Source organism: Pogona vitticeps, chromosome 4, assembly GCF_051106095.1.
Source record: "Pogona vitticeps strain Pit_001003342236 chromosome 4, PviZW2.1, whole genome shotgun sequence".
In the NCBI taxonomy this organism is placed as follows: Eukaryota; Metazoa; Chordata; class Lepidosauria; order Squamata; family Agamidae; genus Pogona; species Pogona vitticeps.
The window spans coordinates 229,045,491-229,073,032 of NC_135786.1; the positions used below are offsets into that span (position 1 = coordinate 229,045,491).

The window sequence follows — 27,542 nt, forward strand, 5'->3', positions numbered from 1 at the left end:
CAACATACTGTTTAATGGTAACATTTTAGATTGTAAGATCCTTAGGGTAAACCCCTGTATTTTAGCTGTTACTCTGGTGTGCTATATGAAACCCTCTTCACTGGATTATTTTTTTCAAATCAGACAAGTAGTTTGCTGTAGAGCTAGAAGATTGAACCTTGAAGTATTTAAAGTCAGCCCACTATAAGTCAACTTTTGACCTTGCACATGGATAGAACCCATGTTCCTCAGAATTTCACCGTTGTGTAAGGCAGCTCTTACCTTATTCCAACAACTCCAACTTAATAAGAGAAGCTGTGACACATATTGAGTGCTTCTTTCTTTTGCCTCTTGAAATGAAAAAGCACTCCTTCTTAATAAGCAAGACTGCCAGTTTATAAAGGAAGCAAAATTCACATAAAGTGCTAGGTAGGTCGATACCATCATCTGACCATGCAACAATACATTTGCAAAGAGGTAGTGTGTTTCACACATGAGGCAGGGGACACTTGTGTTAAGACTCAAATGGAACTGCAAAAAACTATATCATGAAATGATTGCGTAAAAAATTGATCATAAAGCATGCCATTATTGATTATGTTTGAGTCATAAGGAAAATGACTTCGCTTCTCAATTCAGGCCTCTTGCTGGTGCATGTAAGAAAGGGTATAACCAATATTTGCATTTAGGACAAATGTAGGATCATTATGTGGAATTCCAAAGAACCTGGACATGCCCAATTGTTTTTTTCATTAAATATGAGATTTTCCTTCTAACCATCCCATGCCATTTCACAATGGAAGATGCAGCTTGGAAGATGTCAGGTTAATATTCCCTTTGATCTGTAAAACAATGCTGCTTTTTGGATCGTAGATTATATTTGGTTGTTCAAATTGTTAGCAGCTTTGGGAACTCTGTTAAAAAGTTGATCAAAACCCTTCATAAATTACTGCAGTGATGGAAGCTTGGAAGCAGTTTATTAACACAACTGCTTTGGGCAAGGCAACGATACTGAACCGAACCTGGGAACAATGCAGCTGAAGTTAATCATCAAACAACCTTCACTTTGAAGGAAAAAAATGAGGCCTAAGTTGGTTGGGACTAATGTTGAACCTCTTTGGTTTCAATGGAACATCGTCATGGGTAACTTTAGCTGGATTCAAGCAAAGCACATTAAAACCTTAATTTTGTGAATATGCAGAAGTAAGCCCCAAAGGATTTACTTTAAAAAAATTATAGGACCCAGTGCCAATGAGGTTAAGAGCCACATCAGTTGTTCAGTTTTTAAAGAAAATTTCTAAAAGGCTAGCAGTCGAAGTCTCTCAACAATACTAGTGAAACACATCACACTTAGAAAAATGAAAGCCAATTTTTATTGTTGTCTCCACAGCCAATCATGTGACACAAACATGCATACGTAATCTGGCTACGCATACACCACTTTTTTCTTAAACGTTAGTTATTAAACATACAACATATATCCTTACAAAAATGAGTCAAAATGCAAACTTAACTTTTTAAAACAAACCGTTTTTACTCATTTCTTTTTTTCTTAAAAAAACCTTTGTGTTGGGTACCATTTGTACAAACACAGTTAATTTAAACAAATCTGCTCTTAAGATTCCTCATGGTTGCACATAAAAAAGCTGCAATAGAAAATGAAGTCACTGAGGGTTTCATTCTTTCTTTTTAAATAGCAGAAATAGGCAGTTTCGCCATGCACAAGAAGCAATATTAAATATTAGTTTTTCAAAAACAAAACAGAAAAAAACACGTTTAAAAATATTTAGTTCAAGTCACAGAACTTTCTCCAGTACAGAGAAATCCAAAATGCAACACAGAATTAGCTGCCACGCAAAATGGCCATTCTGAAAAGTAAAAATTACCTTTCAGGTTTGATAATTTTATTGATTTTGGCACAGAAAAAAAGTTATTACTCAAGAAGAATGAATTTTTTTTTAAAAAATGAAAGAGAGGACAAGAAAAAGATCAAAAGCAAGACTGAACAAGATAGTAGTTGCAATCACTTAAAACAAAAAGATCTGTGCATCTCAGTCATTGCAGAATACTGTATACAGCAGGGCAGAATTTCCAGGTAACTGTCATTGCAACATTGATTTAATTTGCTTGGAGGTAGTCTCATCATTCAAATGTTTTGTGGTGTACCTAAAAGGGGCAGGGGGAGGGTTTACAAGGAATAAATATACATTATATTGAGCAGCTGCAGTTATCAAGGATCATCTGGCTGTTAGGGCACGCCAGCCCTCACATTTCAGTGTGATAAACATGTCCCAAGTTGAAAGGCCAGAAATATTTCCAAGGGTTCATAATAACGATTTATTTTAATATCTATTAATAATGAATTCTGTCCCTTGAGATCATTCTGTGGCTAAAACAAAAGCATCCACAACAAAGCTTGGAGGAATGCCATAATTCACAGAAGTGCAAAAACTTGTTCGAAAAAACTTGGGGGGGGGGGAGAGAACACTGCTCATTAGACACGAAATACTGAATGACTTAGTACAATGGAAACCAAGATGCTGGGTTAGCAAAGGAAAGGGCATGTCTAGCACCTTAAACTAGAGCCCTGAAGCCATAACATATTGTTCTCCTCCTACTATTATTGTGACATCTGAAAAACTGTGGCAATGAGCTTATTAAGCCACTGGCTATTTTATCATCAGTGAGACGATTTGAATATTATGCCATTTTTCAATCTTTTTACAAAAAAAAGTATCCTACATAATAGGCAATTCTTTTGCATGAGTGATGTAGATATGATTAAGAACTATCAGCTTTAAAAAGTCTTGATTATACTGTACTCGGTAAATGTTTATGGACTGACCACTGCCTTTTAATGCCTAGAATCCTATTTATGCACACACAGCTGATGACATCATCACCCAGGATATTTCTCCCTCCTGTCCTAAGGCCTCTACAGGTTCCGGGTAATGCCTTTCATCATCAGAAAATTGGAGGGGCTGTGGTTTGGGAGAGGGAAATGTTTAATTCCCAAAGAACTGCCCCAGCTGATGACATCATCAGTCTTACGACAAAGCATGTACATGAACAGGATTTCAGAAAGCATGTTTTTAGTTATATTCGACTTGTGTGTCGTGTATAAGGAGGCCAGTTCACTGGATCAATGCGTTTCGCTCATTATAGTAATACTAGAAAGAAAATCAATGACCAAACTGAAGCATGTGCAATCAAATTTTAGAAGCCCAATACCATTTAGCAAGTATTACAGTGAGTATGTGATTCAGTCTTTGAAAAACTCAGCTTTGATCAAAGGTGAGCTTTTCAAGGCTCACGCGAGATGTAATGAAACTTACCATGGATCTACTGAAATCAGTGGGCCTTCTAATCAGTCATAAGTAAATTAAATATGAATGATGGTTTTACTCTCAGATCCAAACTCTTGTTGGGAGTGTGAACCTACATCTGAAAGAGTGAAGACACTGCGTGCTGAAATCTCAGAGAACGTACAGGCTGGGGGTGTGGAGACTTCCAATGGATGGAAGTAGTCCAAGAATATCTGGAGGGCTTCATTTCGACCATCTCTGATTTCTAAGCACCCCTTTACTGACCATACCAAATAAGGGGGAGAAGTGGGGAGGGACAGCGCATCAGGAACCCATTATTGACTCAAACCTAATGATGCTCTTCCACAATGTTAAAAAAAAATATGAAGACCTCCCAAACGCTGTGTCTGTGTTCATTCAGTGTCACTGGGTCTTGCTTAATAGCACTCAACAAAAAACAGAAACAAAAAATGGCAACTTCCATTCATCTAATTTGAAGAGTTAGGTACCTGAGAGCATTTAGAAGGCCTTCTACACTGTTTGGAGGCTGGTCTTTGAGAACTTTAATGCATCCTTTCATCTGTGAATTAAGAAAGAAGAACAAGACATCAAAGCAAGCCTTAGTGGCAAAGATTCCCACAACCTGAGTTTTCAGCTTTTGATAAAGTATCTCATGTTCATGTGAATGTGATCAGCTAACTTCTGGGTTGACATCAACTTTGCATAATACAGCCATGCCCATTAAAGGAAATCATAGCAATCATTCACTGCTAGGAAGCTAGTACACGCACACAAACAGCATCTTCACCCAACCTGGTTGCAGGCCCAGACGAAGTTCTACAGTGAACTGCCTATCGCATGAAGGTAAAGGTAAAGGTTCCCCTTGACCATTTTTTTTGTCCAGTCGTGTTCGACTCTAGGGGGCAGTGCTCATCCCCGTTTCCAAGCCATAGAGCCAGCGTTTTGTCCGTAGACAATCTTCCGTGGTCACATGGCCAGTGCGACTTAGACACGGAACACTGTTACCTTCCCACCGAGGTGGTCCCTATTAATCTACTCGCATTTGCATGCTTTTGAACCGCTAGGTTGGCGGGAGCTGGGACAAGCAACGGGCGCTCACTCCGTCGCGTGGATTCGATCTTACGACTGCTGGTCTTCTGACCCTGCAGCACAGGCTTCTGCGGTTTAGCCCACAGTGCCACCACGTCCCTTTTGCCTATCGCATGAAGTAGCCATGAAATAGCAGCACATTAAGAAACATGTCAGAATACATCATTTTATTCTTGGTAACTCCTGCCTTTCCCACTCCCACACCAATTCAGTACAGGAAAGTGGAAGGAATAATTTTAGCTGCTACTTCTACAAACTTACATCAATTTTTGAAGTTTTTGCAAAAGCGCCTACTGGATGCACATGGTCGTAGAGAATTATGACACCCACCATTACCCTCAGACAGAATGATACTGTTTCCTCATTTGTGAACCTGCTTCTGTATTCCCTGAAAATGTAAGATACAGACAGAGAGAAGATACTTGGTTACTGAAAAATTAATTCTAAAGCAAACTGCCATCTGTAACATATCAGCACATTAAGCACAGTTTCATTTCAAAAAGGAATCGTTTTCTCAGATACAAGTTTTGTCCTTTAGTATCTATGGAAGGAGGAATGTATTTTAGCCTTGCATCACGACTGTTGCCTCCTAGGAATTTCTCGCCCTCTTTAAAAACCAGAGAAAACAAAATAAGCAGTTATTGCAGATTCACAGATCCAGGTTATCAGACAGCAAGGTCAGGCATCCTTCCATATCAGAAGGGGCTACAGAGCCTGACCCACCCACAGAACACAGCTTCCATTGTCCTGTAACCAGAAAGGAAACCTGCCGCTTCAAAATAAAGACGCTCAAGCCATACGCTGAGAGTGCTCCAGGCAACAATGCACAGTTCTTCTATTTTCCTGAATTATGTATGACATAAAACCATTTACAAAACTATGGAGATACATTCTAATACTTCCCAGCCTTAAAATATTAAACCATGTGCACAGAAATATGGCCTGTATCCAGTGATTAGTACAGGGAACTATAAAACCGAAAGGATCAGCGCCTCAAGAGAAACATGTCTTGCTGTTTACTATCTCTAAGGCAGAGTGGGACTACTAGGAGATATGAGAGGGAGGGTGTTTCTTATTTCCCTCAGAGCACAACATAAATGTTCAACTTTAATCCTTTTCAGGCATTAGCAGGTCTTCCTTGAGAAAAACTTTTAAGCTGTGCTCAGCCTCTTGTTGGAAACTATATTTATTCATTATTCCGATGCCATGTCTCCCAATACTGGGATTAGAGGTGACTTACAAAATGGATAATAAACATGCATGGCAAAAAATACTCAGTGTTCTAATATTAAAACTCAGTCATTTCGTTACAACTTACAATTTAAAAGCGAAATGGCCACCATTATCTTGTGCAACTTATGTCAATGTAGGGGAAATGACGTTGACTGCAGCTGCACAAACCCAGAATTCAGGTGAGGACTCTTTAATTTGCAGATGCTAATTACAGTCCTCCTTGCAATTCCCGCAGTGAAAGGGAGAGAAAGAAAAACAGTACACTTGAGGCCACTCATGGCAGACATGGGACCAGTGCACTCCAGGCTCTGGCCTGCCGCATCTCCTTCAATCTTGGGCTGGAAGCACTTCTTTGCGTGGCACGCAAGACATCTGGCTGCCAAGCCAGAGGTTGGGCGTTCCATTCCCCACTAAGCCTCATTGACAGAGGCTGGACTCGACAATCCATAAGATCTCTTCCAGTTCTGCAATTCCAAGACTATTATTACAGTGGAGTCTCGACTTACGTTGGTTCCACTTACGAACTTTTCGACCTACGAACTTCTCCGGCCGCAAAGTTTCACTTCGACTTGTGGCCGGAGTATAGACCTACGGACCAGAAGGGAGAGGCGGGGAAAGCGCCAAATTCAAATTTCGTGTTTTCCCTGCCTCCCCCTTCCAGTCCGTAGGCTGCAGGTCTAAGCCCCGAAAGCCCAAAGCTGACAGCAGGCGAAGGGCGGCTTTTGGCTTTCCGGCTTCCAAAGGTGCGAGCGGGGAGAGGCGGGGAAAGCCGAAAGCCACTCTGCACCCGTTGTCAGGTTTGGGCTTTCTGGGCTTAGAAAGCTGGACCCACTGGCCTCTTGTCTCCTGTCTCTGGTGCCCTCTACCTCTTGTTCCCGGGGGGATGGGAGGCAAAGGACAGTGGGGACAGAAGGCAGAGGGCAGCGGGTGCAGCTTTGGAAGCCCCGGATTTTTTTCTTCACTCAGTTATAGATGAATGGGTTTTCAATGCATTCATATGGGAAATGGACCCTTGTCCTACAGAATTTTCGACCTGCGGCCACAGTTCCAATACGGATTAATTCCGTAAGTCGAGGGTCTACTGTACTAGAAATCAGCTTGACTCTTCTATATGAAGCCATAGCTTGAATGATGGGTAGGGAGTGAGAAAGAAAAAGACTACCCTTTCCCTTCCTCTAGATGGGTTCCTAGTTAATCATCAATCCCTTAAAGTTTTAGTTTTCCTTAAAATGTTTATGCCTTCTGTCTGTATTCATTGTCATAAAGCACGCTGTAGGGTATGCAGTGATCACTTTGAGAGCCTTTTTCCTGCACAATGCTGAAATGTTTCAATTGAATATTGTATTACATTCTTTTGCCTGGCCTGGGAGCTGGAAATATCACCCTCCCTGATCTGTAACAACATATCTCTTCTACTCACGGGGTTTCCAGCATGACTCGGCAAACACTGGCCATGGTGCTTAAACAATCTGTGGTGTTTTCTATGGGTAAATTCTTGTTCTGTAAATGGCCCCAAAAGAGGAAAAAATCATTAGTGAATTGCAAAGATCAGAAAAGTATTCACCAGACTTCTCCAAAGAGAGAGGTAAGAATAATCTATCCATTTTATCATTGGGTAACAGAAGTGGGGGAAAACAAGACAACGGTACAGAAAAAAACATGTTAGAGCAGCCAGCTGAGTCAATCAAGCAATTTATTTCTTGCTGTGGCAGCACAGAAAGTGACAAACTTGTATTTAGTACAGCAGGATCAAGAACAGAGATTTAAATGCAGAATAGTAGAAAGGGCTCTCTTTGGAACAGGGGTGAGGACAGGAAAGGAGACCTGGGTTTCACAACAGAATCACTGATAAGATTTTGCTCCTTATGACAAATGAGAAAATATCTGTAATAAATTCCAAAGCCTTTATGGTACTCATTATGGCTACTCTAAAATCCATTACATCCACAGGAAGGTAAAATTAAGATTCATACAAAAGCCTGTAAAATAGTGACTGTTCAACAGCATGTGCACTCATTTTCCAAAACAAAAAAAAAATGTTTTTAACAATTACCACAACAAGTGGATCCCACACACATACCTCTGAAACAAATTTTGTCGTGGCATCACTTAAAGTTTTCAACATTGGCGTTGCTTCAGCATAAAATAAAGACATTCTGTTGGCCAATTCATTATTTACTTCATTTTCGCCTTCAGCCTATCAAAAATAAAAATAAAAATCACAACCGTCATTGGTTTGGAATGGGCAACAAAGGAACACTTCTTTCAGTTCTACAGGAAGGTGACCTACTGGAACATTGTTGATTCTCATACGACTCAAGGTTCTTCTATAGTAGCTGAAGTCATTCTGAATTGCAGGATTTGTCATCTAGAAAGAAAAAGATAAAGGTAACACCCTGAAAACAAATCTTCATAATTCTTTTACAGACTGTACCTCGTCCCAAAGAAGGCTATAGGTTCAAAATTGTGCAGAGCTTGGAAACAATGCTATATCCTTGCAGCACAGTTCAATGGTAGTGTTGGCCTCACATCTGGTTCTCCACTGGGGCAAAAGTGCATTGGTCCCTCAAAGTTGTTTTTGTAGCCTTTTACCAGCCTCTCTTAAAGTGCTGCTCCAGAGTTTTTCCAGCCGGGAGTCTTCAAGAGCAGCCTTTTGAAATAGGCTGCAATGCCACCCACTCCTCTATGTTTAACAGCAACAAATATCCATTTTTCAAAACTGGTAGTGCACTTTTTGTCTACTTCTGGTTTCCAGGCAATTGCATTTTAAACGGTCCAGTGGTTCAGACCCAGAGGAAGAAAATGAACCCTTAATCCACCAAAGTTGTTCTGCACACAGTGAACGCAGAAAACTCCCAGGCGCATGCCAGTCATCATAGCCTGGGAGACCGGTGCTCATTTTGCATGAGGCCAGATTGCAAATAGGTCCAGAAACCTGTGTCTTTGTGAGGAACAGGTTGGACTAGATGGGGCTCTGTACCTATCCACAAGGCTTTTCTTCTGCTGCTGATGCAAGCATCCTGAACCACCAGTTTAGACACTGCATCCCAACACAACTGATCCCACACTGGCAGAGCCAGTCCCCTTGGCAGCCATCTAGAAGCAGAGGCTGAAAGGGGAAATCTTGTTTTCCCTTTGGGCAACACGAGATGGTTGGCCCAGCATCACAATGCACCACACAATATGGGTTGCAGTTGCTTTGGGACCAAGCCATCAAGCAAGTATTACGCAAAAATCACTCAGAATGTACCTTCAGTTCATCAAAGCGAAGTGTGAAGTGCAGAATTTCTGCAAACTGTTTCGCAAGAGCCTGCTCTCGCTCCAGGTGCTGCGTGGGAGAATACGGCGTGCTTGTCAGGGCCCCAAGAAGACCCCGTAGTGCAGCTTCTATACAGGGGAGAAAAAAAGGAGGCAAACAATTGTATAAACAGTATAATTTTGGCATCCACGTAATACACCATAACACATAGCTGATGGTATACTATTAGTAGCCCAGCAGCATTGGCAATGGGGAGGAATGATGGCATTAGCAAATCAGCAACATCTAGGGCTCAAGATGTTCCCAGTCTCTAGCACAGGTGGTGCATTATAGCTACAAATCATCAAAAGATTTCTATCACAAGAGTTGTTTTTGAAACAGCATGGAGAATATGAGTTATCTGCCACTTCTGCTGCCACTTACCTAATCTCTGAGAAAATTCATAGAATTTCTTTAGTTTGCCCACTAGGGGGACAACTGCACCCCATGCTTTCTCCTGGAGCCTTTCATCAGTGGGATGCTGTATTGCCTGGAAAAAGTAAACATGCCCAAGGATTTTTAGTTCATAATATGCGATCCTCATTCATTCAAGATAAACATAATGTAGGATGACCAAATACTTAGACCACAGAACAGAGATATCATTCTGTGTGCCCCCAATGTGTTCCCTAAAGCAGTTTTACCAAACCTGGTATCCTCCAGTTAATTGCAACTCTCATCATCCCCAGCCATCATCAGGCATGCTGACTGGCACATTGGGGATGTACAGTAGTTCAATTCATCTGGAGGTTGGAAAGGATGCCCTAAAGCAATGTAAGAAGAAATATGTTATCTTGATGATGTTTTGACACTACATAAGCTTGTGACAGCAGCTCCTATGGAAAATGTGGGAGTCACTCCACTGCGAAGGCAAGGGGAGGAAGGGGCATTTTATTACTGATTAATCAGCCATGTGAGATGAACAAAGCTTCACCTTTTCAGATCATTGTCCTACTTACTGACAGTAGCTCTCCAAGACCTCAAGTATCTCTATTTACCAGAGATCCTTTAAATTGGAGATACCAAGGACTGAACCAGGAACCTTCTGGATACAAAACCACTTTCTATTACTGAGCAATACTCAAACCTATTTTCACAAACAACTGATTTCTTTATAATCTCAGCAAAATGTGAGACGTCGTTTAGGAAAAGACCACCGCCCTGCCTCACAAGAGACAATAAATAACTGAAGATCAAAAGTAGGGGAAATGAGATACCATGAAATCAAAATAAAATTTTGAGGGGAAGTAGTGTGATGAGCAATGCAACGAGAGCTTTGTGTGGGTGCAATAACAGAGTCTCTAGTAAGATCTGAATCAGGGATAAGGTAATCTGGTGTCCTCCGATTGTTTTGGCTTACCACTTCCATAAGTCATAAATAGCATCACTGAAGATCGGAGCCTGTGTGAGTTTAGGCCAGGAAACTGGTTTATCTACCTCTGGTATTAAGCAGGGGTGGGCAGGCTGTGCCCTCTAAATGGATTACAGCTCATACCATCTTTTACCAGTGGCTATGTTGGCTAAAGAATATAACATGGGTGTTATAGTTCAGCAATGTCTTGAGGGTCAAACTGTCCACTCCTGGTGTAAACTGACCATCAGAGGCCTGCTAAGATCCAAAAATGCTTTACCTCTCGTATTTCATGACCAGCTCCTCTGTATGACTGCAAGTCTTCCAGGATTCCTTCCGCATCCTTTAATACTACATTAACCTGATTGTAAATTTCTTTTTCTGATTCTGTTGGTTGAGCATCTGAACAACACAAAAGGGCATCAGATCAAACCTGCAAGTACTCGATTTTCAAACACAAGCAGCTGAAGCATTGCTTAAACATGGAGCAAAATGCAATATTTATATTTTGGTGGCAGTCATTCACATACTGCACTGGTTCTTAACCTTGGGTTACTCAGGAGTTTTGGACTGCAACTCCCAGAAGCCTTCACAACCAGCTGTCCTGACTGGGGTTTCTGGGAGTTGCAGTTCAAAAGCATCCGAGTAACAAAGGTTAAGAACCATGTACAGCACCGAGATTTTATATGGTGGTGTTTTAGAAGCTCCTTTTGTTTTTCAGACCACTTTTTGCTAGTTTAGCCTGTCACAGTCTACACAGAGAAAATATTACTGGTCAGATTGCTAGCTTTTGAGTGTTACAAAGAAGTGTTCTCTGTCTTCATTCTCTGAATGAAGGAAAAGCCCTCAGAGTGTGGGAAATAGTCATGCACAGAGAGGGAATCCTCACATCAGTTGTGCATTGCTTTTGTATGTAAACATAATATGCAAAATCAGTGTTGTGTTATCATTTCTTTTTAAAGCATACCAAGCTGATCAATAAATATCTCAAGGGAGTAGCTATGATAGCCTGTTGTGAGGATAAAAGCATGAAGAGTCTTGTTCTGACTACCAGCAATTTTTTATCTGGCATCAGTAAACAGGCACCAAAATCTTTTTAGTCAAGCTACTATGGAGCACCCAAAAAAGGAGGGAGCACAGATCAATAGTAGAACACACAATTTCCGACAAAGGTTCACTCTCTTATCATATCCTATTAAAAGGATGTCAGGTGGCAGGTGATGGGAAAGGCTCCTTCCATAAAGAAAAGTTCCCAGTTGGAATTGACAATGCTTAAGTTACATGGATCAGTAAGAGATAAGTTCCTATATTTGTAAAAAAAAAAATCCGAAAAGGACCATGACCATTTTATGTAAACCTGGCTGAAGATGGAAGGATTTCTGACTTAACTAGTACTCATAAAGTGGAAAAGATTTGCCAAATCAGATTAAAAAGTACTGTATGTGTATGCCTCTAATGGGTTGCCACTTTCCGCTATAAGTGGCAAGTTTTACAGATACACGTAAACAGAGAATCTATTCTGGTAGAAAGAGCTATTTTTAAGACTTGAAATATACATGCAATTATCCAGATTTCTATTCAGACAATAGCGTTTTCTGAAAGTTACACTTTTATTGCTACAAGAGTAACTTTTTGATTCAATTAAAAATATTTGATTTATGGGACGTATTTGGACTATTTTATCTCAGCTTAATCAGCCAAAAAAACTGAAGGTACCTTTTGTCTGCACACACAACTACTCAGAATCCATCACGGTAAGGAAGGGATTCTCTACTAAGACATTTTCCTGTTTTTTCCCCAAACTGTGGTTATCAGCTCCTGTACATGTCAGGGTATTAACCAGCTTCAACATGTGGTTTAGGAGTCTGACTTACTTTGAAACTGGTAAGTTTAGTTTGCTATTTGGATGAAACAACAAACCACCACCACCACCATCTTAAAACTGCAGAGCTAAGATGATGATGACTGATCTGTTGTTGCTTCATCCAAACTATGGTTGATTAGTGATTCCCTGCCATGTTGTGAAGTGGCTGCATATACAGGCAAAGTACTAATGAACATCTTGGTTTACCAGAGTAAAACACATCAATCTAAACCAGATCCTAGATTTTTTAAAGAAAGTCATAAAGGTGACAGATTCTTGAGTTTAAATTTAATGAGTCAAAGAAGTATGGTGTATATAGAAGCCAAGCTTCACCACAACCTAATCTTTGCAGATAGAAACACTGTTTTGCATCACACACTATAATTGGTATGACATATGACTATAAAGATTCCTTTTTTAAGGAAACTTAATTTGTGGCGGAAGTAACATCATTAAGGCTCTCCTAGATTACTAATAGCTTGGAAGTTTAAATGCGATACCCAGGATATAAGGTGCATACTTAAAAATAGTTCTCACTTTCAAAATCAAGGAAAAAATTTGGTCCCTGTTCAAGGTCTGTGCACGTCAAAACTTTAAGAAGGTTCCCCATGTTAAGGTACCTGTTGAGACAAGAAGAAAAGACACAATATGAGATGTCAAGAGAATGAATAAGGAAGGTGAAAATATGACACCTCCCTAGAATCCCTACAGAGTTGCTCCTTGGCATGACCCACGCAACTAGAGCAGTGGTTCTCAACCTATGATACTCCAGATGTTTTAAGAGTTCAATTCCCAGCATCTCTGGCCAGGGTTTCTAGGAGCTGAAGTCCAAAACTCTGGAAGGCAAACAGTTGAGAATGACTGCACTAATGTATTATCTTCAAACTCTCAATATGTTACAGATGAAAACTGGGTTTCCTTTAAAGAAAAAGAAGATGTAAGAAGATCCTTCAGAGAGCCACAACAGAAAACCATACTGAAGTTCACCAGTTGCAGTGCTACAGTACAGTGGTGCCCCGCATAACGGGCGCCCTGTTTAACGATGAATCCGCATAGTGAACATTTTGCAATCGCAAAAGCGATCGCATTGCAATGTTTTAGATAGCGAAAAATCGCTTTGCGATGATCAGTAAGCTGTTTCGCTTACAGATTTTCGCATAACGATGTTTTTCTAACAGTTGATCGGTGGTTCCAAAATGGCCACCAGGTAAAAAAATGGCCGCCCGCTGTGTTTCCGCGCCCTTTCCTTGCTTACCGGGCAGCGAAAATGGCGGCCGTATGGAGGATTTTCGCTGAACGGTGAGTTTTTTGCCCATAGGAACACATTAAACGTGTTTTAATGCATTCCTATGTGCTTTTTTGTTTCGTATAGTGACAATCCCACATAGCGACGATTTTTCCGGAACGGATTATCGTCGCTATGCGGGGCACCACTGTACTTGCTTCCCCGATCCTATTTCTGTATGGCCTCTGTTCACAGATCTGTAAGTCAAATATTCAGATCAGTAACTGAGATTCATTTCTCCCTTCTTTTCTGGTTTCTCTTCAGAAGAAGCATGCCTAAATGTTGTGTTTCATAGCCTTCCCTGCTTCAGTCCAAATTTATACACCCTGTAACAGAGGCAGAGGACATACAGCCATTCAGATATCATTTAACATGACTCCCATCATCCATAGCTATGCTGGCTGCCTGTGATGAGAACTGTAGTGCAACATTTGGAGGGCCACAAGTTTCCACCCTTGGTCTATATCATATATATTATAAAGCATATTTAAACAGCAGTTTCCCCTTTCATTTTATGTGGCTTTTCATTCTAGTAATATAGTTTCTTCTAGGTTGGCCTTCTGTGTTATGACGGCAAGCTGTCTCTTTTTAAAGCTCATACTTTTACTATCGCCAATAAAATTCTTGAAGAGGCAAAAATCTGCCAGATTTAAGCAGAAAGAAAATGGAAAAGTACAAAGCAACGAACTCAAAGTACCTGAAATAAATTTGAAGAAGCTGCTTGGATGAGTAGCGAAATGTTTCAACCTAACAAGAAAGAAGTCCAGTTGCCATGACTCAACTTCCAGATACCTGAAATAACTGCCAAGCCAACATTTCAATGTTGTAGCACACAAGAAAGAGCTTTCAGAATACAGACATTCAAATGAATGCTGCTGACAAAGAAGTCTTGCAGAAAGCCAAATGTCAGAGAGAAGAAAAATACAGACTTCTGTGGTACCTACTCTGTAACCAGTTTGTACATTTTACCACTAAAATCACTCCATTTCAACTGTGCAATGTACAGCATTCATTTTTAAGGGCATTTTATGTTTGCAAGGGCTTTGGAGCCACTGAGATGGATGACACTACAGATCTGCTTCATTTTAGATCTAAGAATCTCAAGTGCTGACAGTTCAACAAGATGTCAAGAATCTGCTCCAAGGTATCATGTGGAGAAGAATGATACTGACGGAAAACCAGTGCAGTGTAGCTTGAACTGCACATGAAATAGTCTGTTCAAAGAACTACTGTTGTGTGAAAGATAAATATCTAGACACTCAGTAAACTCAAGGAGGCTTTATACTGTAGGGCTTTTACAGCAAAAAAATATGTATTTCAGAAGGCTCTGCAACAGAAGGATGAACTCCCATGCTAAGACAGATTTATAGTTCATGTAGGCCACCTCTCTAATTCTTCCCAGTGTTTGTAATCTCATGAAACAGAAACTTTTGCAAAGAATCCACACCATTGTCATCTAGCATATAAGCAGCATACAATAAAATGCTAAATTAAATTAATTAAAACTGGCTATGGTAAAAATCAGGATTTCTGAAACCAGTTCTCCTTGGAAACAAAATCAAAAGCTCGGCTTTATTTCTGCAGGAGAGGAGAGGATCACCACTGCAGTAAGGCACAATACAACTGTTATGCTGCTGTTGGGCTCAACTCAAGTTCAAGAACAACTCAATGCACTTATGACTCAAGAATATCTAACCTAAGAATCAGTATCTTTTCCCATATAAATCTCAAATACAGACATATCTGAAATACTTTACATTTAAAACAGAAAGCAAGCACCATTCTACTGCATGACCAGAAGTCTAAAAAATAAGAACTCATAAACCAGGGAATGGATTCCCATCACCACATCTCCTGAAGCTGTTAAGCCAGTTATAGCCCAAAATACTCTTGAGTAATAATACTGACATAATGCTAACAGCATAAACTCTGGAGGCAAGCTGTTTCAAGTTATCACCATAGACATTATCCGATACACCCAAATCACACAATCCAGTGCCCAGGGGATAATGTTTAAATGGTTTCTTAACTTGAGTCAATTCATCTCCAAAAGTTACACCGCTAGCATTATGTTGGCATAACTATATGGAAGGGTTTGACTATAAGCATACAACTAAATTTTAACTGTCATTTATATCATATAAATCATGTCAAGCGACTAGAGTTTACAGAGATGCAGATATGGATTATACCACCATACACTAATACACCCAGATCCTGCCTGATTCTGGAAGTAAATCAGGGTTAGGTCAAGCAAATACTTGGACAGACCATGAAAGAATACTAGGGATCTCCACATACAGCTAGGAAAGAATTCTGCTGGAAACCTTTGAAAGCTCCTGCCAGTCAGAGTTGACAACAATAGCTTAGACAGAACAAAGATCTGACTGATATATGAACACTTCTTATGTTCCTTTATCTTACATTCAGAGGTTTTAAAAAGTACTGAGAAAATAGCTACATGACCTTCTGAAATTTTTCTCAGATTCCTAAATGTATTCACTTGTTGCCCTAATGTCATTTGTAGCCAGATATCACCACGATGAAAAGATCCCATCAATGTGCCCATTTTTATGGGACCAGTTCAGACATAATTAGAAGGGACAATTCGCTGCTATGAGATGAAAACTACATTGTGATATAACTCAAGCATCCACCTTTAACTCCTCATCAAACACTACTGCTTTGAATGATAAACCAACTACAGTATACTTCTATGACATGCTAAAAGAGAGAACTGTGGTTTCTTAGCGAGAAGCAGTCAAAATCAAGCTGCAGCTTCAAATCCCTGACTTTGGGACATGGAATAAAAGGGGAGAGCCTAGCAAATGAGGCTGAGACCCTCCACAGCTTGTCCTTGTGACAGGAAACCATAGTTTCCCATTAAGTCTAAAGTAAGTCACGCGTTAAGACACGCAATGAGCAGAGAAGACCCTCCCAATTAGTGTCGTTCTCCAGATGATTAAATGTTTTATGGATTCTCTTCATGGGATTCATTTGAAGACTCAGCAAGGCTAGGCATTTTAGAAAGATTTTGTTGCTTTTGGTCAATGGCCACAACATGTTTCCAAAAAACACAGAATATTTTCCAGTGATACAAGAAACAGATGCCCCAATCGTAGGAGGCCGACAGAACAAAACTGGTAATTCTGACTAGATTTTGGAAATTGAGGATGATTGACTGAAGCTGTTTTCTGCGGTAGGAAAAATCATTTGTACAGAAATTAGATGGAGATTAATCACCACGCTGGGCAAGCTATTGGCACAGCCATGCCCTGATATGATATACTATTTTGAGTAAGTCAAAGGCATGGTCTGACGGAACATACTACCATCTTACTGGTCATGTTTCAGTTTGTTCCTTTAAAAAGCCAGATAGCAAACATCTAAAATAATGAGAAAATAACAACATGCTGGTGGTGTGACAATAAAATTGCTTACATATGAGGTACATTGGAAGCAACATTTTGCCAACAGGCTTACAAACAAGAAGGTGGAACTACAAACAAAGGAAGTGATCATTGTAGCCCAGCCTTCCCTAACGTGGGGTCCATTCAGATATCTTAATTCCCATCATGCCTCAGCAATGGTCATGATGGCTGGAACAGATGGGACTTGTAGTTCAAAGCCTATGTAGGACAGCAAGTTTGGGGGGGCTGCTCTGCCTCTATTGAAGCTATAGCAAAGTCGAGTTGATTTATGTTGGATATTACATATACACAAAACAATCCACTGCACAAATAAAACACTTAAATATATGAATAACTACTTTTTTTTTCCTTTTAGAAAAATCCACTGGAGGAAGTGAATAAATCCAACAGCTGTAGAGTCATTATTTCATCTCTCATCAGGTTGAACGGTGTTTACTGATATTCACTTATGAAGGGCAGAAGATGCGAGTGCCACATTACACAACAAACCAATTTTCCTAGCATCTTAAAAAATAAAATAAAATTCTAGAACACTTTATTATTCCAGTTTGCAGAGAAAAGACTTGCCGATTCTTTTTCCTATAAGCTAAAAACACCATTATCTACTTACTTTAATCCTTTACGATTGTCTATGCTAGTACGTTTACTTTTACTATCGTATGTTATCTGATATAGGAATTACAGACTGAATGCCTATAGCCATGCAAAGTCACACCACTAGTCAGGCTGAATTATTACACCAAGGTTCCCTTCTAGGGCTTAAAAAGAATTATCTGAAATGAAAATGTGTTTTGCCAGCTTTGGTTTCTAATTACTGTGTTCTAAAGACCCTTGACTGTTTTTGTTTAGCATTTTACAATCCCTCTCAGCAATTTCTAAGGTATCAGCAAACAGTTCTCTAAGGCCCTGTGGAACAGGTTGTGGGAATCACTGAGAGACACTGTTTCTAACTTGACCTACTTTCGTAGAATAAGACATACGGAACGCCACATTTGATTACAATGACTCGGCCCATTACAGCCTTATGGGGCTGTCTGATGCAGAGTGCCATGTCAAAATCAGACAGGCGGAAAGCTGAGGCATATTTTCAAAACAAGACTTGCACGCATGGCCTTCATGCTGGCCATGGCCAACAATTTTTAGTCTGGAGAAAATGCAATAGAATTAGACAATGTAATATCAATTAAAAAAAAAAACCCACAGGTAACCAACCCCCTTAGGTAAGAGTACATTAACAACTCCTTTCTTCCTGACTAGTGATGAAGATGGTTGGGTCATTGACTATAACTCCTCCCATCCCATGACAATATACATGGAAGACAAAGCAGAGATAAAGAGTTCATCAGAGCCTTAGAATCAATATACTGTACATACTGGAAAGCAGTTACACTTCTTTATTTGGCAACAATCAACAGTAGAACATCTCAGGAAATGAACATATGAAGGAGGAGGGTTAGTTTACTCAGAGCATGTAAACTAAAACTTAGATGTCATAAACAGGGAATACTCAGATTCCCTCCACTTATTCTCTTCCATATACACAAGAATACAAGCAATGACAATTAAAAGTCATAATGCACATGGAAACATTCTATTACAAGTGACTCACAGACTCATCACTCATTCAAAGTGATGATGGGGGGGGGGCAAATAAGGACCTGAGACAACTCTCAAGAAGGGAAGCCAAGGCTTCTAACAGCTGATGAATCCTCACATGCATCAAAACATGCTGGCCAGGCAGTTGGGGGCAGCGGCTATTTAGCATTTCTTTTCAATGTGGACAGCCCTCCACATGCTTATTAGCTTAAATCATATGAATAGAAAGTCCTTGGGAGATCTCCTAGGTCCATGTAGCTCCATCTCTGTTGGGGTTTGGCATGCAATAAAAACTTTTTTTAAAAAAAATTAAACTACCTTTTGGTATGACTTCAACTGAACCTATCATTGTATTCTACAATCATTATTATCTTTGTGCACATGAAAATTTAAGTATTTATTCTAGCTGTGAAGTTGGTATTGGCATTTTTGTTCTTTGCTTTTGAGCTCTTTATATTTTTAAAAAAGGTAAACTATTTTTCTGAAATAAGTAGAACACTGAACAAGGATAGGAATGCCCTTATTCATACAAATTAGTTAGATCACTTGCAAGAAGTCTACACAATTCCTAAGGCGATTATGCCATGAAGTCAGGAATTTGGGCATAAATGCAGAGGCTGACATCTTACACAATTTTCTTAACATCACATTTCCAGACTTCAGTGCAACAAGGAAACCAGAAACAAATACATACACAATGCTGCACAAGAAAAATAAAACTATCTGAGTAAAGCTTTCTACAGTTAAATGGTATCACTAATATCCATTTCCTCTGTCCTTGGTATTCCTTTCTTTATTCTACTTTCGCTACTTCATGCTCCACTTCTTTGCTTACAATTTATGATCACGCAGCAGAGGCATAATGGTCTCTTTTATTAAATATAACTTTGCATATAAACTGTCAGGTTATACAGTTCTGCTAAGCTGGAATAACGACACAGTTGTCCCACATGTGAAGTTACTACCCCAAGGCATCTGATATGCATGTTATATTTTTGGATGCAAAATAGCAACAGCTGCGTGCAACGTTAACTGGTGCAAGCCTGTTTAATGTATTCCAAGGAATATGCACATTTTAAGCATGTTTTCAAGCTATAGAGCTGCTTGACACTGAAAATGCATAGTGCAGAAATATTAAACAAGCCACTCTCAATACTGGAATAAAGGAGAAACTAGTTGATAGGCATGGATAAGTGGGTGGGTGGGAGTGACAGAATCTGGCGTCATTCTTTCTTTAACAATTTGACTATTTTTATCTTCACATGTGTCAGCTGGGAGCAGGGGGCCAGAGAGAAATTCTTGATCGGACTAGTCAGTTCTAAGAACCCTAGCAACAGATGACATTCTGAACTCCTCAGCCAACTACACAGAGATAGGTTTTCTTTATGTAGCAAAGTGTACATGTCTTACAAAAGTAATACATGGAAAACCTTTTGTAAATGATGTAGCAAAGCATGTCACTTAAAAAAGTACCGTATTTTTCACACCATAAGATGCACTTTCCCCCCCACAAAACAGGGGGGTGGAAAGTCTGTGCGTCTTATGGAGCGAAGAAAACAGATTATATTTTCCTTTTTTCTTCTCCTAAAAAATTGGTGCATCTTACAGAAAGGTGCGTCTTATGGAGCAAAAAATATGGTATTATTATTATTATTATTATTATTATTATTATTATTATTATTATTATTATTATTATTATTATTATTATTATTATTATTATTATTATTATTATTATTATTATATTAATTTATTGATTTATTTATTTATTTTATACCCCGCCTATTTGGCCCACCGGACCATACTGGAAAAGCATGCCATTAATGCTCATTTTTGCCCAGAAACATTTAAGTAGGTTCTAAATTCAATCTTCCTTATTCCAGAGGAAGAAACCAATTGTGATCACAGAAATAATCAAAGTCCATTATCATTTCTGGCCACACTGGGGCATTGTCTCTGAATCAGTGTTAATTGGATGTGGCTATTTTACAGTCCATTTGCCCTATTCATACATAAAATGAAGTAAGGAAAAGACTCTGTACTTAAAAAGAAACACAAGACAAGCAAGTGAAATATGTCCTCCTTTGGTTTATCCCTGCTAGGTTCACGTCTAGTGCCAAAAGCCACTTGTGGAAAAAAGAACTAAAAGCAAGAGAACACAGTGAGGACAAGACAGAGTGGTGGAGGAATGGACATTTCACTTCATCATCCTACTTAAAAATAAAACTGTAGAACCCTCTCACACACATCTAGTGTATATGCAATCAGGGAAGACACAAGCAGCACTTCCCCATTACATTTCATATACTGTAGCTCTTTATACATTTTTTGAGATTGACTGGAGGACACTATCAATAAACTAATGCCTACAAAAATGCAAATAATCAGTAGTCAAGGGCCAGTGTACCTAGTGGCAGGCAGTTTTTTTCCTCCACAAGCCCATCACACATTAAAGATGTTCCGGTTCATGTTCATGCTACCCTGTCTCAAATGTTATGATGGGAGGTGTATAAAAGACAGTTATTGCCCAAAGATTATTCAGTGAATTTCATTAATGAGTGCTAATTTTATACCAGGTCTCCCCAATTCTAATGCAATATCATAACCGTGTTGTTATGTTGGCGCTTGTATATACAGTACAGATGCATACCAGCACATATGAAAAATGTTTGTCCACTCTCATTCCCATTTTGGGTTGATTTTGTGCACACATGTGTCTTTAGCCTTGCTGTTAAAGGGTGTGGGCACCTGGGATGTACTGTGAAGAGCCAACAGGAAGGAGTTAATCAACTAAAAATTGATTTCTAGCTTTGCCTGCCTTGAGCCCAAGGGCAAGCAACAGATCAAATATGGAAATGCAGACAGAAATGTTGCTCTAATCGTGTCACAGCAGAGAACTGCCTCCATTGGCTGCCATTCCAGCCGGCTGCGTGCAAGAAGAAAGACAGCAGCGCATCCTTTAGAAGCCTCTATGGGAGTCTCTGCAATTTGCTTCCACCCTTTCCTGAACTTACCACCCGCAGTGAGCAGTCCACTTAACCGTTACGTAGGAATATGAAAGGTTTGGTGCCTAAGTGGGCTTGTTTTCTTTGTTTCTACTTATTCCTTTTCCAATAAGTGCCTTCAAATGCAAAAACCATCATTGCAGATGAAAATCACTTGGGTTAGATAGAAGAAAGTCAACAAACAAGTAAGAAGACACCCAAATCCAAAAGAATCTACATCTGCTAACCATCTTTCTATAATACTGTTATACATCTGTAAATGTTTTTACAGAGCTGACAAAGAAATCACAAGTCCGATGTGCTGTTTTTCTTTGTGGTACCGTAGGAATTCTAGCCTCCTTTCGCAGCCTCCCTACACACTGAAAATTGAGCTGCAATTTTGCTGGGAGTGTTAAGAGTTTGCAATTATGTGACCATCTATCATTCTCTGACAGTCTGCATGAGGAGCGGGAATTGTGGCTGTTCCAGCTACATACACAAGTCACTTCAAGAAACTAGTTTTACAGGAGAAGAAGAAAAGAAAAATTGGCTGTGTGCGTTGAACCCACTTAGAAAGCAAATCACAGCTCCTGGTGTCTTCCAGTATAAACACCAATTCTGGCAGAGGTCCCCCCCCCCCCGGGTCAGGGGCCACAAAAGAAGTCTAGGACTGCATATTGCCCACCCATCACTATAGATTGGCCACCAATCATTTACACGTGTTTCATATACTCTTTAGCATTCTTTTCACACCACTGCATTAGAATCCCAGCCTATATAAGGCTATCCAGAGAAGTTCACTGCTCGGGGAAACCGAACCATGGACTTCATGGTTCATGCTCTCAGTTACTCTGCTACACAATAGGTATACTTAAAAATGTGCATAATTTTATACACTCAGATGTTTAAAAAATAGACTCCTGCAAAATGAAGATAATTAGTATGGATGCAGATACAATACTGAAAAGCACTCATCTTTTCCCCTAATATCATTATAACAAAAGACAATGTAAGAAACAGAGCACAGATGATTATCTGTATACAGAATTAAGACCAGAAGGAATAAAACAGTCATAATTATTCATTTATCACCGATGTCAAAACGTACTGCAAACTATTCTTTTTAGCCATTTTTGTAATTCCTCCAATAGCACTTCCAATTTTCTTTTCTACTCCTGACATCTAGTGGCAGATTTTAAGTATGCCACTTTATATTAGCACTAGGTGAGGGGAAAAAAGAGCTAAAGAAAAAATATCCCTCAAAAGTTCTTTCTGAAAATCAGCCAAAAGTGTCAATGGACTTTAGTAATTGTTGTCTCTGCATTGAGAAGAAACTGATCCCATTTTGGTTTGCAATACTTACAGCAATGAAAACAGATTCAAGAAAAGCACAGGATAAAATCTTGCAGACATGCAGAAAGGTTCCTAATCGATCACAGTTGTATTTAGATAACTCTAAAAATTATAAACATATTCCCTTTTTTGGTGGCCTTAGTCCTTTCCACAAGTTATCTAAACAAAATGAAGCAAGCAAAAAATGAGGAAGCATTCTAATCCCATTTCCCTGCTACTGTTCTCTTCACCCCTTGAAAAATCAAGGTTTCTTTTTCTGTGGAGCACTGTGCACAGGAGATGCTGTTCTCCTCAGACTGGTCTCTTTCTTTCTGAAAGGGTCAGTGGGAGAGGGTCAAATTTAGTACATCTTACTCTCTTACTTAAAAAAGATACTGAGTGCTGACTGAACTAGACTGCTGATGCAGTCTCTCACCTACTTAGTAATACTACCTCCTTTAGCAATATTTGGCCCCATTTTTAGACTGCGGTTTTACAAATTATATAAGCAGTGCAACTTTACACATCTACTCAGAAGAAGGGCCCACTGAATTCTAGTAAACAGGTACAGAGCTGCAGCCAATAGCCATCGTTAGCAACAAAAAACATTTTTCACATTGTTACAGTTGCCATCTCCCATCTAAGAAAACACACACACCAGGAAATGAAATAATGTTTCATTATGCGAAATGGTTATCTAGTGCAGGGGTGTCCAACCTTTCACCTTCCCTGGGCCACATTAGAAGATGAAAATTTGGTTTGGGCCGCACATACATTTGGTTTGGGCCGCATGGGGGGGGCAGCCCTACCCATCCTCCGCAGCCACACTCCAAGCACGCTTACTGGCAGCTGCGATCTCAGACAGCAGAGGCTGCCAGCTTTGACTCCGGCGGCTTTATGGGGCCGGGAGGGGGTCCACCTATTGAAGCAATGCAGTCATGCAGCCCCCCCATCCCCTCCCCTCCCACTCCTTCCTTCCTTCCCTCTCTCCCCCTCTACTGTTGTGACATGCCCCGGCCACAATCCGGCTGCAAGCGCCAGCAGTGTAACTTGAAACTTTGGAATTTCTTTAAAAATAAAAAATTGCACTGGGCCGCATTACGAGCAGACCTGGGCCACATGCGGCCCTCGGGCCGCAGGTTGGACAAGCCTGATCTAGTGTTTCAGTCTGGGAGGTAATTTTTCATGGAACAAGACACTCTGCAAAGCTCTCTTATACAACCTACAGGAAAAAGCAAGGTAGTTTTGTTCATTTAACATTGTTCATTAGCAAACTGAAATGCAACACAAGCATTATTTTGCACAGATGACTGCCGCATCTGAGATGCTAATGTCAGCATTACTGTGACAGTCTTGCCATGCACATCTGTATGCTGCATACTTTCTTTCTGGCACCGAACTGGTTGCCACGTCCTGATTTTCTTGAAAAAGACCGTATTAAAGAACTATGCTTGTTGTCTCGCTAAAGTTATTTGGCTTTTCCTGAAATAGCAGGCTGACTTGTACTCTCCCGATCACGACTTGGGGCCTTCCAGGCCTAATTTAATGTATTTGTCCTCTGTCTTTCAGTTCAAAGAACCCCCAATATGCATTAAAATTATAACAACACATAAACATTATTGAAATAATAATGCAGCACACAATAAGAAAGCAAGCAGAATAATAAAGTTTCAGCAATTAGTAACAGAATTGTGGGGGATGGAAATTTCTTCACCTCCCATCAAGCCTAAAATCTTTAAAAGGTAAGATTTTAAGTGACTCCCTAAAAGTGTACTGCAGGAAGAGAATTACAAAGCTTATGTGCCACTATCTGGAAGGAATTACACCTTACATATCTTTATATTCAACTTGAGGCAACAAAGAAAGGATACTGTATGTAGCGAGGCCTGAAAAGAAGACCTATGTAAACAAGCATGTTTGTATAAGAACAAAATATCCCACTACCAGGCTGTGTTTTATGGCCTTTTAAAAATCAAGACCAGGTATTTCACTTATATGATCCAAATTATGAGTCCTAACACTCTAGATACCTATTGATTCTAAACTGGCTGAAACTGTGTTGGACCCTCTTCAAGTCACTCATGTACAGAGTGCTTTATAATAAAATATTCTAGAGTATAATCAAGTCAGATTTTATTTGAACCATGGATACAGTGGCTAGAGAAAGGCTTTCCTGCAGTGCTTTTTTTTTATTTTTTATTATTATTATTTAGGAACAGGGATAGAGGGTACAAAAAGAAAGAGGGGATAGGAAAGGAAAAATGGTTTTGGGGGATAGGAGAGCATAAAGTATAACATCATCCAATCAATTCATATTACTAATACATATCAACTTTTTGCTTTTTCACAGTTTGATTACCCTCCTGCTTTTATCTTATCATTTAATTTTAATTTTATTCTATGTTATTCCAACATTGTCTGGTAGCTGCTGCCATTTATACAATACATCCCATCGTTCAGTTTCTTTTTGAATTGAACAGTCTTTCAGCCCATCTGACAGAATATCCATTTTTTTCACTTCCCATATTTTCACCATAAAATTATCTGGTTTCAGTATCTCTGCCTCCTTAAGATTTTTGTCATAATGCTTTTTAATTTTGGAAGCTGCATGGGTCACTGGATAACCCTCTACTGCATTCATATTACCTGGTGTCATGTCTAATACAGACGATTCTAAAGTCTGTACAACTTCATTTAAGTTTTGTTTGGCATCTACTGTCCCCTCTTTCATCCCTTTCATCAAATCTTCTATTTTGCTAAGACCTGCATTCACTTGCTGGAACCCTGATAATATTAGCCTTTGTATATTAATCTGCCATTCCTTTTCTATTTCTTGCACCACTATTGCAGAACTTTGAGATTGAACAGACCAAGTCTCCATTTGTTCTTTTGAATTTTTGGGGTCCATCTCAGGCTTTGGGGTTTGTATAAATACCACAATAATCACCCCCTAGAAATCCTTCCACAGTTTCCACAATTTTATCAACAATTCAAACCCCTCATCATAAACCTCCCCTTAGATCTCCCTCCAATCTTTGTCCAAATATTGTAGTATAAAAATCAACTTTTAGCCCAGCAAATACAATATCAATTAGAACCGTGACGCAGTTATTTCTTCTTCTCCTGAGTTCAGCAAGCTTCTATTATTAGACTCACACGCGGTCACAAACAAAACAACAGTCACAGAGTCTCAAACTGTCCAGTAGATTGTCCTTGGAGCTCGTCTTGTGATCTTCATTAACCCCTTAATGCTCCTTAGTCCAGTCGGCCACGTCAGCTCCTTCTCCCGAAAACCACCAGATTCTATTATTTATAGTTCACAAAGTCCAGAGAAGGCAAAGAGTAACGTATCCCAGCCACACTGCATCCACCGAAGTCTCTTAAATCCAGTCAGACGGTGTTGCTGTCTGGGATTCTTCTCCAGAAACATAAGATTTATTTTTCCATCTCAGACTCTCGGCTTTAGAATCAGCCTGGCGTTTTAATAGTTCACTTGGAGAAGCTTAGTTTCGCTTTTGAGTCAGACTGATAAGATAAACCTGCCCCTGCATTTATTCTTTCAGCCAAATATTTTCATTCTTATTTCAGCTTAATGAGGCTGTTTCATAAAACAGAGGCTTCGGCTTACTTACTTGTTATATATTTTTAGTTTATATTGATTGCTCTCCTCTCCCCCGGTAAAGGGTTCCTCGCGGCTCAGTGCCAAAAAATGGCGCCCGCTCCAGTCCGTGCACGGTGATTTCTTCAGAAGAAAAAAGTCCGGGTCTGCCTCCCTTTCTTCTCCTTCTGCTGCTCACCATCTGCTTCAGAGAGACTTCTTCTAGACTCTTCTTTGATCCCCATTTCAGAAGGGGGATCCCGGACCGGAGGGTTCCAGCTTTCCCCAGAGAGCTCCTCTCTGAAGTTGCTGGCAGCACCGCAACAAAGCCCCGCCTCAGAAAGGCTTTCCTGCAGTGCTGTAGCCATGTTTGAATAGGTCCTCATGCAGCAATCTAAGACCTACTGAATGGGTCCTTATGCAGCAATCTAAGACCTACTGAACTGTGTCCACTAATTCCATAATCCATGTTGCAAATACTGGCTGCATAAAGCCATGCTAAGCTACACATAATGGCAAAGTGATCTGATTGAAAGATGTGCTTGTAAACAATTTACATTTGCCATGCCACCACTAAACCTTTATAATGGTATGACAAATGAACTGCAAGCTGGACGAACAATAAATGAAGCACATTGTCAACATCGGCAATTACCAAGCTGTACAAGCTAACAAATTCAGATCCTCAATACAGTGGTGCCTCACAAGGCGGGCGCTCCGTTTAACGACGAATCCGCATTAGAATAAGGTTTTTGCGATCACAAAAGCGATTGCAAAATGACGTTTTGAATGGGGGAATTTCGCTGCGCTATGATCGGTTCCCTGTTTCGGGAACCGATTTTCACTTCCCGACGATCAAAATAGCTGATCGTTGGGTTTTCAAATGGCCACCAGATGCTCAAAATGGCTCCCCGCTATGTTTAGGAGCCATTTTTCGCTGCACAGGCACCCGAAAATGGCCGCCCCTATGTAGGATCTTCGCTGGATGGTGAGTCCTTAGCCAACTGGAACGCATTAACCAGGTTTTAATGCGTTTCAATGGCTTTTTTATTTTCGCTTTACGACGTTTTCGTTCTACAGCGATTTCGCTGGAACGAATTAACGTCATAATGCGAGGCACCACTGTATACCATTTGGAATATGCCATTTGGGACACATCTCAATGGCATACATTTTTAA

General features: G+C 39.9%; 1 protein-coding gene across 14 annotated transcripts in view; it reads right to left on the minus strand.

Moving 5' to 3' along the window:
* Window positions 1-1,329: 1,329 nt before the first annotated feature.
* CYRIB (CYFIP related Rac1 interactor B) overlaps window positions 1,330-27,542 on the minus strand; it is a 101,979-nt gene continuing 75,766 nt past the window's right edge. For 6 of the 14 annotated variants that reach the window (XM_072999329.2, XM_072999334.2, XM_072999328.2 and 3 more), the window contains 10 exons: window positions 12,678-12,760; window positions 10,557-10,678; window positions 9,310-9,415; window positions 8,878-9,014; window positions 7,918-7,995; window positions 7,708-7,824; window positions 7,048-7,127; window positions 4,656-4,782; window positions 3,790-3,864; window positions 1,330-2,141 (listed from right to left, as the gene is read on the minus strand). In XM_072999329.2, the coding sequence (XP_072855430.1) occupies window positions 2,082-2,141; window positions 3,790-3,864; window positions 4,656-4,782; window positions 7,048-7,127; window positions 7,708-7,824; window positions 7,918-7,995; window positions 8,878-9,014; window positions 9,310-9,415; window positions 10,557-10,678; window positions 12,678-12,750 (975 nt within the window). In that variant the 5' untranslated portion in view covers window positions 12,751-12,760 and the 3' untranslated portion in view covers window positions 1,330-2,081. Of the gene's footprint in view, window positions 2,146-3,789; window positions 3,865-4,655; window positions 4,783-7,047; window positions 7,128-7,707; window positions 7,825-7,917; window positions 7,996-8,877; window positions 9,015-9,309; window positions 9,416-10,556; window positions 10,679-12,677; window positions 12,761-14,122; window positions 14,227-27,542 lie in introns of all 14 variants that reach the window. The other 8 variants (XM_072999336.2, XM_072999339.2, XM_078391652.1 and 5 more) reach the window with 4 other exon arrangements.